Source organism: Hemicordylus capensis, chromosome 1, assembly GCF_027244095.1.
Source record: "Hemicordylus capensis ecotype Gifberg chromosome 1, rHemCap1.1.pri, whole genome shotgun sequence".
Classification (NCBI taxonomy): domain Eukaryota; kingdom Metazoa; phylum Chordata; class Lepidosauria; order Squamata; family Cordylidae; genus Hemicordylus; species Hemicordylus capensis.
The window spans coordinates 95715629-95732539 of NC_069657.1; the positions used below are offsets into that span (position 1 = coordinate 95715629).

The 16911-nt window shown below is 46.3% G+C and overlaps 1 protein-coding gene across 1 annotated transcript; it reads right to left on the reverse strand.

The window, feature by feature from the left end:
* Positions 1 to 9896: 9896 nt before the first annotated feature.
* On the reverse strand, positions 9897 to 13492 carry FJX1 (four-jointed box kinase 1). The gene has a single exon (XM_053283717.1). It carries the CDS (start codon positions 12658 to 12660, stop codon positions 11296 to 11298), a length of 1365 nt encoding a protein of 454 aa, XP_053139692.1. The 5' UTR covers positions 12661 to 13492; the 3' UTR covers positions 9897 to 11295.
* Positions 13493 to 16911: the final 3419 nt, after the last annotated feature.

Sequence of the window (16911 nt, forward strand, 5' to 3'; positions counted from 1 at the left end):
AGCAAGCTTCAAGGCGGAAAGGGGATTTGAACAGGGTCTCCATAGTCTTCGTCTGACAGCTCTAACCACTTCACCACACTGTCTTTGCAGCATGTAAACCATTCTCAGCCCTCCCATAATTTTGGCTTGCTATTGTAAGTCTGGATTGCAAAGTTATTATAAGTGTGAAGGTGCTTTCAAGAACTGGTATATATACTTAGTCATATTATTGTGTGTACCACTGGCACCCATTCCTAAAGATCATACGCAAATGCTAGAAGAGTATTCTTAGCACTTATTTCTTTCTGGTTGTGTAAACTTTCCTAAGTTAATGATCTGCTTTCACTGATGGTGATAAACCATAGCTTACTATCAGAGATGGTTACTGCTATTGTAATATGACCGGTTGCACACACAGTCCTGATGGAATCTAACGCTATTTCAAGACCTAGTGGTGGTTCAGTTGTATTGTTGTGCTTATACACCTTTTTGTCACTTTAGTCTAAAGATTTGAAAAACTTGGTAAACAGGAAATATCGCAATATTGCTTGTCTGCCTCATTGTAATCATACATCTACCCTGCTGCCTGGCCTCTAACAGTTGTAAAAGTGGAGCATATCCCCAGTGCAGACAAAACCTTCATTGCTAATGCCTTGGGCTGGTGACCTCAAGGTAAAAGGTTTTATAGGTCATTAACAATCTCTGAGTCATTCTTGGCCTCAGCAGGAGCTGCTGATTACGCAGCTCACCCACCCTATTGTGGCTTGAGAAGTTCATAGAATGTAGCAGCTTCTAAGCTGCTGTTAAATTTTTATGGTGTGATTCTAGACTAGAGTTAGAGGAAAATATCAAATGGAATTAAGTCTTAATGTGATCTCATAGTCAAGCAGGGCCCAGACCACCAAACGTGTGTGGGGAAATCCTGAACACCATCACTATGGAGGACAAAACCCAACAAAAAGGAAATTGGGAAATTTTATGCATGTAAAAGGTGGGCCTGCTGTAAATACACAAAATCCAAGCGAAATGGCTATTTTGGTCCCTTTCGGGAAGGGCTGCCAACATCTCCAAACTTTTATGTGATCAAAGTCAGACCATACTTTGTTGATGGAGGCAAATTGACTTATTTATTTACAACACTATAAACAAACAAACAAACAAATAACACTATAAATTGTGCTAACACTGAATGCAGGCCCTTCTGTGCTGCAGTAGCTTTCTTGCAGAAATTGCAGCTCACTGGGGAATTCCGCCACTGGAAAAAGATGTTCAAACTGAGGTTTGATATGTTTCCCTGAGGAGCAATCTGAGAGAATTAAAAAAGCATCCTATGTACATGCAGTGAGCTTAGGCATTATCAAGCAGCTGTGCTGATAGAACTGCGTGGAGACAGAGTCACACTATCATGTCCTTTATCTGGTAACTGCAATCATCACAGAAGGCCAGTTCAGACAATACCTTTCTGGCCCATACAATTAAAAGGGGGACGCTGGAGCGCATGCCCATTGTGATGTCTTTTGCAGGGGCCTGACACATTCCTTTATTACATGGGGTGGGTGGTGAGTGGTGGGGAGGGATGGGCTGTTTGTCTGAACAGTAGCTCTACATGAAACCCAAATACTAGTTTGAACTAGTATTTGGATTGTGTATGGAGTGGCTGTTGGGATGAATATTCTCACCCACACAGGTAAAGTGTGCTGTTGAGGTGTTGACTCCTGGTGACCACAGAGCCCTGTGGTTGGCTTTGGTAGAATACAGGAGGGGTTTACCATTGCCATATCGCACACAGTATGAGATGATGCCTTTCAGCATCTTCCTATATCACTGCTGCCCGATATAGGTGTTTCCCATAGTCTAGGAAACATAGCAGCGGGGATTCAAACCAGCAATCTCTGGCTTGCTAATCAAGTCATTTCCCCACTTTGCTGGCACAAAGAATAAAGGGATGTGCTGAGAGGGCATCAGGAGATCTATGAAATATGTCACAATGGGAACGCATTAGGTGCATCCTCCTGTTAACTGCATGAGCTGGAAAAGTATTATGCAAAGAGGCCCAAAGTTGCCAAAGCTGTCGTTTGAAAAACCATCAAGTGTCACCTACAATAGATGCAGCGTTTACATTGGCTAATATAGTTGTTCAAACATGCTATAAGCTACTGTGTGATAGTTACCACATGAACCAATTGTGCAACTCCACAATGTATTCCATTTAATGTAGTGCTCATGTTGTGCACAAAATGTTGCACAACCTCATATATGTTCCTGAGAAGGTTCCTCTTCCATCAATGGCAGTTCAGTCCCCAAATAGCAGATCAAAACCAGTTTGGTGAGAAAGCAGCAACGCAAGAGGTCTTGAGACAGTTATTTAATACTGAAGAACTACAAGGATTTGTTGTTGTTTTTTAAAGGGTTACAAGCAAATATGAAAAAACCCTGCAGCTTAGTTTCAGCTGTAGCTCATGACTGAAGAGAGAGACCAAACAAACAGCCATCTCTGGAGAAACAAAATGGAGACTAACACTGGAACAACAAATAGGGGAGGAGTCCAGCACTTTTATGCATGACCCTAAAGCCCCACTCCCCAGTGGTCACTATGAGACATTGCAGCTGAGAGCTGATGTTGCCAGGGTCCTAGCTCCAACAAGTACAACATCATAGAGCACTGAACCTGCTAAGAGTCCTTCCACGAGTATTACTGTGGATACTTCCTAACCAGTATTTAAAAAAAAAAAAAAAATCTGCTCCTTCCTTTTTCTCTTTTTTATGCTGTCAATATTTATTGTGAGCCCTGGAAGTTCATGAACTGCTGGTATACAATTCACAATCTCAGAGGTTCTCAGAAGACAATGGGCTGAAAATCTACAGACATAAAAACATATAATACACCCCCCTCTCCAATTCAAACAAACTCCAATTGCTATGTTTTTCATGTTACTATAAAGAAGGGGTAACCTCATAAGAGACTGAGGTCATTCACACAATAAAAAACGGTGCTCTACCCAGGTTTGGGAGCTGTGTGTGCTCACAATTTTCAATTGGGTGCCCCAGCAGTTTAACCGGGTTTAGGGTACAAGCACATCTGAAACCTGGGTGAATGGATCATGTATCAGTGTCACGCAGCTCTGCGTGGTGCCTACACATGAGTAGCCTCCCAACCGGCATTGGGAGGATCTCCATAATATCCCGTGTCCTTGTGCAGTGCATTATGGAGGTTTCAGGGGCCTCCCACCACCAGAAATTCCCTGCTGCCAGCAAGAGTCAAGAAGCGTTTAGGCGAGTAATCCACTTGCTCAGCAAGGGAGAGATGATCATCTGTGAGGGAGGTAAGCGTTTCAAGGCTTCCTCCTCTTGCCACTTTTGAGCCCTTCTCTGATCGTGAGAAAGGGCTCATTCACTTCTACCCAGCTTTTCCTCCTACCTTGCTTCCGCACAATCACTTCTATCTAGGTTTCCCCCTTACCTTGCTTCCACACAACCAAAAATTGGGAGCACACAGCTTCCAAACCTCGGTAGAACACAGTTTTTGATTTTGTGAATGCACGGTAGCATTCACACAAGGTAGCATTCAAAGAGGTGACCTCTTTGTCTGGACTCTCATCAGAGAATATGGTGCATTTCATAGGTAAGAAACAGCAAACATTAAAAAGTGCTTTTGTTTTACTCTCAATTAAGTGATTCTTCTGGATCTAAATACAAGGAATGCAGGAATTGAGGCTGGCCAGTACATACCTAATTCACTGAAGACATATCATTGGTAAGGCCTTAATCATAAATCATATTCACTTATATTTTGATTTCAAAGGTGGCCTCTTGCTGAAAAAATGAATAGGCAGATGTATGCTTTTGATCTAATCCTGACACATACTATCCCTGAGATGGTACACAAATGGCTTAAACAAGTTCATACATTAATTAGTGAAATGTCAAAAGACAGGAAGTTTGGCCAGTCCTGGTTTGACAGGATGATGGCCACCTATGTTGATGGATTACACTGAAGGAACAGAAGGTACCATAGCCATGATTCTAGAACAGGCCTGCTCAACTTAGGCCCCCCAGCTGTTTTTGGACTACAACTCCCATAATTCTCAGCCACAGCAGCCAATAGCCAGGAATTATGGGAATTGTAGGCCAACATCTGCAGGAGGGCCGAAGTTGAGCAGGCCTGTTCTAGAGCCATGTAGTTGCAGACAATAGGGCTCTTTTTATGATCAGTGAGGAAGGAGGATTAAGCTTACCTTCCCCGCAGACGATCGCATTTCCTTCTCTGGGCAGGCGGATCGCCCGCCCAGATAAGCGGCGGCTTCCCCTGAGGCTCCCCAGGCAGCTCCGGGGTCAAGGCGCTGGGACACCCTGCTGCACATTGCCCCGCCCCAGGAGTTAACCTCGTTTAACGAGATGGCTACTAGGGTTTGTTTGCCGCCATGTAGCCACTGGGATCGGGCGTGATCCTGGTGGTTCACATGAGCATGCAAAACTGGGCTGGGCTCCCTTAGTCCGGATTTGCACATTTGTGTGAATAACCTCAATAGGTTACAAACTTGTAGGCAGTTTGCAGAGGGGATCTCAACAAGATTTGTGCATTACCCACAACTCTTGTTGCCTATCACCTCTGGATAGCCACTGAGCCGGGTCCCATGATCAGTGCGACCTGGTTTGGGAAGGGAAGGGATTCCCGAGAGCCCGCTCTCCCCGCACACGAGCAGGGCGGGAGCCCTAGGCGGCTGGATTGGCCACCCACACAATTGCCAGCTCTGTGACGGAGCCGGCGGGGGCTGGGGAGTTCGGGGGCCACGCAGTCCCCGGAAGCTCCAGTATGCCCTGCACGAGTGCACAGGGCATACTGGAGAGACCCGCAGAGCCGGGAGGTGGCTTTTCGCCTCCCATCTGGGGGGTCTATGCATGAGTAGCCGCGGCACGGAGTTGCGCCGCAGCTACTCATGATCAGAAAAACCGGATTTGTGGAGCGCTTGCTCCACAAACCCAGTTTAAGGGGAGGGGTACTTAGGTGGCTCCCTCAATCATCCAAAATCCCCTAGCCTGATTTCGGCTGACCGTGGGAATAGCCTCACTTTCAGGGCACTGACTAGTTCCTTCCCTTCTTCTTTGTCATCTCAGTTCCTTGCAGAAACAAAAAAGAACTTCAGAGGAAACAAACCTAGCACTCAGAATTAAGAAAGGTGAACTTACAGAGATACTTGAGCTACTAAATTTATTTTCTCCTGAAAAAATCATGTCGGTTAAGGCCCCCTCCATTTCTGTAATGGATCCGCTTCACCATTTCTGCTCAAAGAAACTTACTGCAGCTATTTAAAAGAAGCCACGGTCGTGAAGCAGCTTGGAAGGCCACAATCAGTCACAAGAAAGCTGATCACTTCTTTGTTTATGTTAAAAACTGTAAGATCTCAGACAGAGTATAAAGCTAGCATTGGAATGCAAAGAATGTAGTAGAGCAAGATTTATAAGAGAGGGTTCTGTTTTAAGGGAAGAGACAAGGGAGTGTTACTTAATTTAATAGTAATTCAAGGCTTGATCTCTCTGAGACAAAGATCCCTGGTACTAGCAAAATAACTTGTGGAGAATTCCATCACATTTTCCCTAGGATTCCAAGGCACATTGCTAAATGTCATAATACAGTCTGAGTATTCTTACTCCCACAAAATGAAAAATTTAGACTGCAATTCTCAACTCAATGACTTGGGGGTGAGCCTCATTGAAACCAATGGGACTTACTACTGAGTAAACCTACATAGGATTATGCAGTCAGGCTGTGTCTGTATGTGCTTTATACTACAGGATTAAATAGGCCTGTACATGTACTGAATCTAATCTCGAACTAACCATTTCATTTCTGTATGGATCATCTTCTGTAGTTTTTGCAGTTAACCCTGGGTTTCCCTTGCCATTTTCTCTTTATCTAATATAGAAATTGTCAGATTAGTCCATGTCCCGTAAAAAGGAGGGGACCAAAAAGGAGGAAACAAAAAAGATCGTTATCCCAGTGAAATATTAGAACACAGAAATATAGGAGTCTGCCTTATACCAAGTCAGACCATTGGTCCATCTAGCTCAGTATTATCTACACAGACCGGCAGTGGCTTTTCCAAGGTTGCAGGCAGGAGTGTCTCTCAGCTCTATCTTAGAGATGCCAGGGAGGGAATTTGGAACCTTCTGCATGCAGATGCTCTTCCCAAAGCGGCCCCATATCTTACAGTGCTCATACGTCTCCCATTCAAATGCAAACCAGTGCAGATCCTGCTTAGCAAAGGGGATAATTCATGCTTGCTACCACTAGACTATAGGAGGGCTATAGGCCATCTCCAGCCTCAAAGGCAGGAAGCCTCTCTGAGTACCAGTTGCAGGAGAGTAACAGCAGGAGGGAGGGCATGCCCTCAACTCCTGCCTGTAGGCTTCCAGTGGCTTCTGGTGGGCCACTGTGTGAAACAGGATGCTGGACTAGATGGGCCTTGGGCCTGATCCAGCAGGGCTGTTCTTATAGCAATAGCAATAGCACTTACATTTATATACCGCTCTATAGCCGGAGCTCTCTAAGCAGTTTACAATGATTTAGCATATTGCCCCAACATTCTGGGTACTCATTTTACCGACCTCGGAAGGATGGAAGGCTGAGTCAACCTTGAGTCCCTGGTCAGGATCGAACTTGTAACCTTCTGGTTACAGGGTGGCAGTTTTACCACTGCGCCACCAGGGGCTCTTTGTTCTTAGACCAGCTCTACCTAATTTCAGCCTTGCCTAATTTGACTCATTGGTTCTTCCCTACTGTCTGCATGGGCTTTCTACTACAAAACTATTCTGTGGATGGAGCAACAACTAAGTAACATCTGATCTTCCATAACTAATCAGAATGAAATTTAGCCCCTATTTAGAATTGGATATCTGCAGCATATTCAGAAGTACAGACATTTCCATTTCTAAATACAGAGTTCATAGTAGAGTCAGCATTTGGCATACAATACATGATATTTATTGGATCAACTTAGACACTAACAGTTTGAAAAAGATGGCTAATGCTACTCCTGTTGTGTTGTTTGTCTCTTCCTTGAAAGATGCTTAAACTGTTCAACTGAATTGAATCTCCACCCCATCATGTGAAAGACCATATCATGAAGACAACACTTCTGATTCACTTTTTAGAGAGGTTTCTCAGTTAACCCAGAATTTAGAATCAAGTGTTTCCTCTAAACAGTGAATTGTATAGTCTTAAGGCTTATAAAGTCACTTGTAACATCAGAACAGCTAAGGTGGTGACATCAGAGAAGCAAGCCAAAATGAACAGGCAATTCAGGTCTAGCTCTCACTGAGATGGTACCTGTGTTTGGCTGTATCACTTTGGACTGCAGGTGGGGTTTCATGATTGAACGCTCCACCACAAAATAAAGATTCCCACTCAGAAAATTAGTGTGCCAGGAGAAAGGCTAGGCTATAGCGCTTCTTCTTGACATCTAGTTTTCTTTGTAGAGATAATTTTTTAAATAGAGGTGTATTCAATAAATAATGTGAGTTCTCACCTAAAGTGGGAGGTTTATCCCCTCAGCAAGAACTAGGTCACCATTACTACAGTAACAAAAGGACCACTGTGACATCACATAGACTGATGACATTAAAAAAAAAGTGGGATTAACAGAGATGGCAGGGGGAGGAGGAAAAAACACAAGCCAGGAAGGAGGTAGGAAATGCAATAGCACCACCGGTCTGGTGGCCTGAGAGAAGTTCAAAGATGCCCACAGCCCTAATAAAACCTATTCATGTGTTCTGCATCTCTCATAATCCAATTGTTAATATTCCATCTCCCTTATGAAGCCATTTTTTCCACTCGCATGAAGCTTTTTCCCCCTCCAGCATCATCTGCTTGGAACTATTGTCTCACTTCCGAACATTCTGCCTACATATAATTTGAAATACTCACCAATCATCAAGGAGGAAGCCCATGCTTCTTTCTGAAAGGTGTAATTATCTAGGGTTTGGCTCTGGCACTGCTGCAGAGAAGATATATCACCCATTAAGCAGTTGAAACTGCAGTTGTGTTGATACTTCCAGAAATGCTTAAGCAGAAGGAAAACCTTAGATGTTTGTAGCACAGCCGTTAGCGCTTATGGGCGCTTTAAAATTTATGCCAGTGCTATATTATTTAAAATGTATTTTCATTAGGTGAACGCATCTGAAACGCTGCATCCAAGCGAGTTGCAAAACACACGCTGACAAAGAGCGCTAAAAAGAATTACACAGTTAAATTGTATATTGTCATGTAAATGGCAAAGGAACACCACATGGGACTCTGTGCATTGTGCTGAGTGATAAAAAGCTGCGAGCTATAAATAAGAGTTAAATAAAGAGCCTTGTCAGTTGAAGCAACGGAGTGAAAGAGCCTTCTAGGGCAGCTATAAGGTTTGAGAACAATACTTCGTTAACAGCCCTGTGCAGCTGAAGGGCCAGTTTCTAGCATTTGTAAAAACCTTTGTCAACTTGGTCTCAAACTTAATTACAATGAAGATGATTCAGACCAACCCCCTTGCTTGATGGAAATACTGCTGCTAGTAGAGAGGGTGTGAGCTATTGGCAATGGGGGTTTACCACTGCAATCTTCCTTAGGATAGTCTCCTCCTCAAAAGGATGTCAGCCACACTTACTTTTATGGTACAGCCACCTTATGGCTCAGTGGGAAATGGCTTGACTAGCAAGCCAGAGGTTGCCAGTTCGAATCTCTGCTGGGATGTTTTCCAGACTATGGGAAACACCTATATCGGTCAACAGCGATATAGGAAGATGCCAAAAGGCACAATCTCATACTGCGTGGGAGATGGCAATGGAAAACCCCTCCTGTATTCTACCAAAGTCAACCACAGGGCCTGAAAATGCCAGGGATTTAACCTGGGACCTTCTGCATGCAAAATGGAGGCTCTGAGCCACAACCTCATCACAAAGTCACCATAGAAGATATTGTATTGAAAGGTCACCAGCTGTTCCATGTGGCCCTGCATGAAGGTGTGAATCTTCATGTACACATTTAGAGGAGTATCATAATGGGGAAGGGGATGTGCATGTGCAAAGGCTCCTTCCATTCACTGATCTCTCTAGCTAGATTGGAATACTGAACTTTAGACTGAAAATTAAATGCATTTGCTTCCAGCTTCTATAACCATTCCCATCAGAATCAGAACAGAAATGAAAGTGAAATGACTAAAGAGTCCCATGGCACCTCAATAGCTTATTATCAGGCACATTAAGTGGCCTTCAGTCCATGAAAGCTTATGCTATCCTAAATTTGATTGTATTTAAGCTGCTATAGGACTCTTTCTTGTTTTTTGCTGCAACAGAATTATAGGATTATACTGTTCTGTAGCGTAAAATGAAGTTTTGACAAGAAAAAATAACGTAGACCTTTCCATTTGTTATTGGTTTCCCAGAAACCAAACTGGAAAGGGAATGAACAGCTGTTGAATAAGAGCATCTCTTAGAGTGTAGGTCATGTTTTGCAGTCCTTGGGAGTATTGTTGTTTTTTGCAGTGTTCACAGCAGCCAAAAGGACTAGTCTGTGTTGAAACTTTAACTGACTGAATCAAGTCAGTTTAAACACAAACACACACCCCTCCTAATTATCTTCCTGTAAATTTGTGCAAGGATACTTACAGAGAGTAATAGTGATTACATGACACATGTGTTATGTGTTACCTGATACACATATGGCTTTGGATAAGCTAAGACAAAAAGCGAGCCTAAAAAATTAGTGTTGAAGACCACGTTCTGTTCTCTCTTGCCAACATATGGAATAACTCGATTCAGTCCAATGGAGTTAGTGACAGAGAAAACAACATCGATTAATGATGAAAGGAAGGAAACATAAGCAGCAATAAAGGTAGGTTACTGCATAAAATCGTGAAAGCCAAAACCTCCAGCACAAATAAGGCAAAACATTAACACATTTTACTGAAATATCCATTTCTTTAGTATGTTACAGAAGAGCTTAAGAACATACATCATGTACCTAAAATGCAGACTTTTTCAAAATAAAAAGGTCTTTTTATAAAAAAATAAGAAAAAAGTAAAGTGCATGAAACTGATTCCCCACCCCCACCCCACTCCAATCTGATTAATGCTTCAAAAATTTGCTACACTGACAATACTATAAACCTGGGAATCTTTTCTCCTCTGTCACCCCATTAGTCAATTATTTTACTATACAGCAGTGGTTACATATAAAACAGACACACTAAGAAACCAAGGAGCTTTGCCAAATGCTTCTCACTGGAAAGGTGAAGAGCTACTGGAGAAGTGGTGTTTTCTGCACACTTCTTATACATTTTTGACACTATCTTTTTTCTGGCTGCGGAGATCCACCACAAAAAGCAGTTCCAAGGGTGGGGCAACTTTACTAATCCACAGCCCCACATTGCGGTATCAGTTATTCATTTACAAATGCTATTCAGTTTTCAAAGTTATTGGATTCTCCCCCCTCAAAAAAAAAGGGTGGCAGAGAATACTTGTGTGCCTACGTAACTCCCACTGAAAGGGAAAGGTAGCTGATCCATTCCAACTCTAGATAATAGCTTCTGTACAGAGTCTTTTTACAGAGCAAATTCTTAAGGGAAACCCTTAAAATCCATAGAGGGAGAGAATCCACTCTGGAAAGAGAAGCCTAGTGTGAAACTAATACAGTGAGATATTTAGCATTTACATGGGGCTCCTAGTGGTCTCCCAATGACTCCAGGACTAATCAGGTTCACACCTACTTTGCTTCACACCTGTAATACCAGGTACTCCAAGACCCCTTTACACATGACTCCTAACAAATATTGTGCAAAGGAAGGGTGTTTTCTGGTCTGGTTTTATAATAGTGCAGAACAGGTGCATGGGGTCAAAGTTACCTCTACTGCCTTAAAAAAAAAAGCATAAATATGTAGTTTTAGTGCATCCTTCCCAACTATCTCCCATTCGTGGGTAGTGTAGGAGGTTGGTAGCAGTGGGTGTTGTTGAAAAGAGCAAGAGGCTTCACTTCTGGGACTAGGTCTTAAAATGCCAGCCTCAAACAAAGGAAGAGGACATTCTGCGAGGGATCCCAGTCGTGAACTGACTGGGCACCACAGATTGGCGCTTTCCCCCAAAGACGCTGTCTTCCAAGGCAGTTCCTTCGCACTTGGGACTGGTCCCACATTCCTATGCGAGATTTCAGTAAGGCTCCGACTAGAGGCACATGCCCTGCCCCGCGGGCTCGAGCGTGAGTCTGGTTCAGCAGCTCCCCGGGCCGGCAGGAGGGCGAGGGCCTCCCCCTTGGCTCCGCTCAAGGCAGCCCGGCGAAGCAGGTCACAGCGGCGGCGAGGCGGCCTTGGCTTTGCAGTGCACAATGTGCTTGTGGACCAGATCGACGCGGTCCTGCAGCAGCTGGGCTTGGTGGTCGGAGAGGAAGCCCAGCGCCTCGGCCAGGGGCTCCTGAGTCCGGTAGAGCCGGAGCAGCTCGGAGGCCGCGTTGCGCAGGCGGTGCAGCTCGCGCACCCGCTGGGCGGTGGCCTCGCGGAAGACGCAGACGGAGCGCAGCAAGGGCTCGTTGTACTTGTCCCACATGGCCAGCAGCCGGTAGCCGTGCACCAGGCCGGCCTCGTTGTCGAGGAAGACCAGCCCCCCGTTGGGGGCCCGGTGCAGGTTGCTGGTGGCCCGGTGCATCACCCGCGGGTCCCACTGCAGGCTGAACAGGTTGCTGACCAGGCGGTCGAAGTTGGCCGTCAGGTAGTCGAAGAGGATCAAGTCGCTCCACTGCACCAGCTCCGCCAGCTGCGCCGGGCTGAGGCCTCGGAGCTCCGCCGCCGCCAGGGGCTGCAGCCGGCTCCTGCCCGCTCCTGCCCCCGCCGCCGCGGCGGACTCGGCTCGCCAGGGGGCGGGGGCCACCACGTCGGTCAGATTGTCCACCCACTGCGCGAGGCTCACCACGGCGCCCTCGGCCCAATGAGAGCCGCGCAGCTCGTCGCGCACTTGCGCCCACTGCCCGCCGCGGGCGTCCGCCCGGGAGAGCGCCAGAGGCGGCAGGCGCTCTTGGATGCCCAGCAGCCCGGCCAGGTGGTAGGAGAGCGCCTCGCCTTGGATCTGCTCCGGGTTGATGCCGTAGCGCACGCAGGCGCGGCTCCCGTCCGACAGCCGGGCCAGCCGGTTGGAGCTGCGGCCGCAGCCGCCCCGCTCCAGGGACACGACGCGCGCCTCCCGGGCCGCCCGCAGCCACGAGGCCGTCTCCTCCGCCGAGAAGCCCGGCGGCACCTGAGCCTCCAGCGCCCTGCTCCAGAAGATCCCCCCGCGCACAGGCGAGGCGGGAAGCTGCTGCTCCACGCCGCCCATCGCTCCTTGCCTCTCCCGGCGGGGACGGTCCGAAGGAGGCGGCGGCGGCGGCTCCTGTCCGCTTTCGCCCGGCCCCTCCTGGGGCTCCGCAGGCTGTCCCGGCACCGTAAGCAGCGCTCGGAAAGTTTTCGGGGCGGCTTGACTTGGAGGGCGGAGGAGACGACTTGTAGCTGCCGCTGCCTCCCGGAGATCTCCAAGCTCCGATCTGGGCTGCCCTTGCGAGAGCTCCGCTCCGATGGCGCCGGGTTCCACGATCCGCCCGCTCCACAGCGCTAGCAGAGAAGCCAAAGCCAGCAGCCAGAGCACGGCCACGGAGCCCAGCCCGGCCAGACCCGCTCGGTGCATTCTCCTCCTCCTCCTCCTCCGGCTGGGCTTGGTGCTGCTGCCGCTGTCTCAGTCTGCTGCTCTGGGACGCGGCGGCGGCAGTGCAGCCCCGCGGCTCTCCTGATCCGGGCTGCCTTCGCTCATTGTGGCTGTGGCTGGCCGGCACCGGGAGCCACCTGCCCCACCACGCAGAGAGAAGCCTGCGACCTCGAGAGCGGCGCGCTTCTCCGGACTGTACCCCGTCCTCAGCTGCGGACCGATGTCTGCACCGAAACCCTCCAGCGATTGAAATTCACAAGCACCGAGACCACGTGGGGAAGCGAGGGGGGGCACAGGGACCCAGCCCACAGCCCAGCATGGTTTTCTGCTTAAAGCGGCAATGGCTCGGCACAGGGTGGTCCCGCTACCGGGGAGTGGCTGCCCAGGGGGGTGGTTGCAAGAAGTTGGGGCGCTCTCCGATCACCCCCGAGCGCTGGAGCGCTCATTTGCTGCCCCAGCGGCTTGTCCCGAGCGGAGATCGGCTGCAATTCTGAGAAGGGGTAGGGCGGGTGATCGCGACCTCCGGCTGCGTCTCCCTCCGCCCACCCCGTTTGGGAAGCACAAAGGAGTCGGCACGTTTAGAATAAAAGATGGGAGAGGGGCACGTTGTTCAGATTTCATTCAAATAGCTCTCCGTTTGAGCGGGGGCAGATTAGGAGATGGGCGCTGAGTTGTGGTGTAAAGATTAGGTTAGGGGTGGAATATGGCATGGATTTTCGCCCTAGTAGCAAAATTAATACAGAGCTTTGCTTCAGGGCATTTAACCCTTGGATGGGAAGAAGAATGCTGTGAGTCAACCGAATCCTACAAGAACAAAACCGTCATAATTAATTATCCCCAACCGCCACCACCCCCCCTCGTTCCAAGAACATCATTTGAACTATTCTATTAGGCTCCTATCTGTCTTTGAGACCGACAGGAGAGCTATAGTACTCTTGTAGCCACTTCGAAATGTCGTGGGAAGGAACATAATTTGATTCATTATGTTCAATCTACGAGTCTGCTTCTCTTTTGATAGATAGGCCTGAATAAACGCGCCCCCCCCCCCGCGTCTCCTCCAATTTCGTTCCTTGCTATGATTTAACACCATTATTCTTATTTCAGTTAAACTGTTTCCCATTCTGTAGAATTGCACTAATAAGTATACTGACTATTAAGCAGAAACTGTTTGCAGTCTACGAAGAAGGGTTTGAGTCCTACTATTTCAAGGCTTCCCCCACCACCCTCGTCCCCTCGAACTGGAAGTTGAAACAGCAACAAAAAGGTTTAAGAGGATTTCAGGGGAAGGCAGAGCTAGGCAGGTGGCAACCAGCTCTCTTCATCCGCAGGATGTCCCAATGCTTGTCTACCCAGAAATAAGTTCTGCTGTGTTTGGTGTGTTTTGATTGCTAAAAAAAAGTGTACACTGGATTCCAGCCTTAGAGTATAAGCTGGGTCTGTAGGGATCCAGACACATGGGTATGACTGTTAGCTTCACTCTCAAGTTCAGTCTCCCCACCACACATCCACCCTTTGGGGGGGGGGCATATGAATCCAAACTGTTCTCCCTCCTCAGATTTCCAGCTTATTTCAAGACATCATGTGCAAATCATGATTCTGCCATTATTATAACTTCTCACGACTTTACTGGACAAGTGGAAGCCTGTTCTTCACAGGTGTGTGAAGAACAGGTGAGTGCCATGATCTGATCTACCTATAATTGAGCAGATGGGTTCAAAGAACCCAGACCTCCCCGCTCCTGAGGGCCCCCCAGCTCCACCCCTCCCTATTTTCTTCATTATCTCCCTCACTCTGAGGGGCGGCCAGGGAGATGGGTGAACATGGCCCCTGCTGAGAGGCATTGTTCTGTGAGGGTGGGCGAAAGGGGAAGCTGTGACTGAGAGGTGAAAAATAATAAGGCTTCCAAGGGTCAGCTGATGCACTAGAACCTTAACAGGGCTTGGGCATGCTTCTGATATCACTCCAAACTACAAACTACCTAGTCTTACAGGCCAGCCACTTGCCTTAAAGCAGAATTACTCTCCCTACCTAAGATGTATCACAGAAGGAACCTTCATTGACAGTTTCCATATAAAGAGGTACATCTCTTTTAATCTCTTCCAAATCAAGAGGGACTTTCTTTATATGATCTCTTGTCATTCTTGAACTCTCTGAATCTCCCTATCAATATCCTCCTTGACCATAGGCAATTTGAACTGCATATATTTCTCCAAATTAAAATGTGCCCTTGGCTGAACATAACAGTACTATTCCTTCCCAGTTCTTATGATCTTTTTAGGAATGAGTTTATCCAGCAAAAGCAGTCATTGCTCATTTATTGTACAGGATCAAAGAAGCATGTTGGTTTGCAGGGGGATATTGCATTTCCCCAGACCTCGAACAGTGATATGTATTTCCTGGGAAAACACAGTTCTTTCTGCAGCTAAGCAGGGCCCAGCACAATCTGAATGCTGACTGGAATGTGGTTGCATGGATGCCAAAGGTAGCTTTAGATAGTTGACCCATGACATTACTGATGACTAGGAACAGAGGTTGCCTGCTGTGCTTGCACAATTTTGTAGCCTTTTAAGATGTATTTACATATTCATGCCTACTTATTTAAAGGTTGATCAGTCACTTGGTATGCCATTCGAGTATGGGAACATGTATAGAACTCTCACAATAAATGAAGGCTGTATTTTAAGACAACTCTGTTGGTTGTCTACCCATAAGAATGTTGTTGCTTGATTTACCAAGAGCCATCCAGTTCAGCATTCACAGTGGCAAGCTTGATGCTTTTGGAATTTCACAAGTCAATGCAATATGCCTCATCGGAGGTTTATCCCTGGTATCTAGCATCAAGAGGTATACTGTTTCTGATAAGGAGGTACCATTTACTGCTGCTATGAATGACTAGCAGCATAGTTATGACTATAACTATGATATATAGATATAGATACACACACACAAACACACTGCTTTTCAAGAAAAGTCTTCAAAGTAGTTTACATAGAAAAATGAATAATAAACAAGATGATTCCCTGTTCCAAAAGGGCTCGGGGTGGGGTGAATCTGAAAAGAAACACAAAATAGAGACCAGCAACAGCCACTGGAGGGATGCAGTGGTGGGGTTGGATAGGGATAGTTGCTCTGCCTCTGCTAAATACAAGAGAATCACCACTTTAAAAGGTAGCTCTTTGCTCATTTAGTAAGGTAAAGGTATCCATTGCCTCCTCCTGCGCAGTATGAGATAATGCCTTTCAGCATCTTCCTATATTGCTGCTGCCCAATATAGATGAAACAGACCAGCGAGGATTCAAACTAGCAACCTTCAGCTTGTTAGTCAAGCATTTCCTCGCTGTGCCACAGTTAGTAGGGGTTTGCTTCGTTAATGCCAAGGTCATCCCTGGGGGATGTAGTTCAACTCAGGCCTGATCCCAGCAGTCTCCAAGTGAGCTATTCATCCAGGTGAGCCATTTGCCAGGTACTGGGGATTCGTGTCATGAACAAAATCAACACATTTTCAAAATTCTAGTAGAAAGGTTTCATTTTTTAATATGAATATTAAATATGTGTCCAATCTAGCGGCAGTTTAATCTATCTTCACCGCTGCTGTTAAAAAAATACGTAATTGCTTCTCTCGGTCATCTATTAAAATATATTAATCCACTAGCTCCAATTCATTCTTTACATAACTAATAAAAGCATTTGGTGTTTTAATATAAAATGACAAGTTTTACAAGTAATTAGACATAGATATTATCATGGGAGAACATGCTGTAATTGAGGACGCCACTGTGTGGAGGAAAGTGGAACTTTTAGACAATGCTATTCTTGTTTACTTGGAAGTAAGCCCCATTGTGTTCAATGGGATTGCCTCCCATTAAATGTGCATAGGATTGCAGCCTTTGTGTAGACCGACAAAATTAATAATAGATTACATTTATTTATGCTTTAGAATGACGATATCTGTTGTTTTAGTAATCTTTGCAAAACTCTGTAAGGTTGGTTGGAATAATTATGTCCATACTGCAGCGAGGTACAGGGGCATAATGTTGAGAGAATAGTGGCTTGCTTAAAGTAAGACGTTGGCAGTGGCGAGATCTGAACCATGACTTCCTGATCCAGTCTCTTGCTGCATGGTTACATGGAAGTAACTTCTACTAGTCTTTATTGCAGCCTTTCTCAGTAGGTTACACTAGCATAGCATATACTGCCGTGCTTAATAGTGCATGTTATCAATCTGCTCTTAAA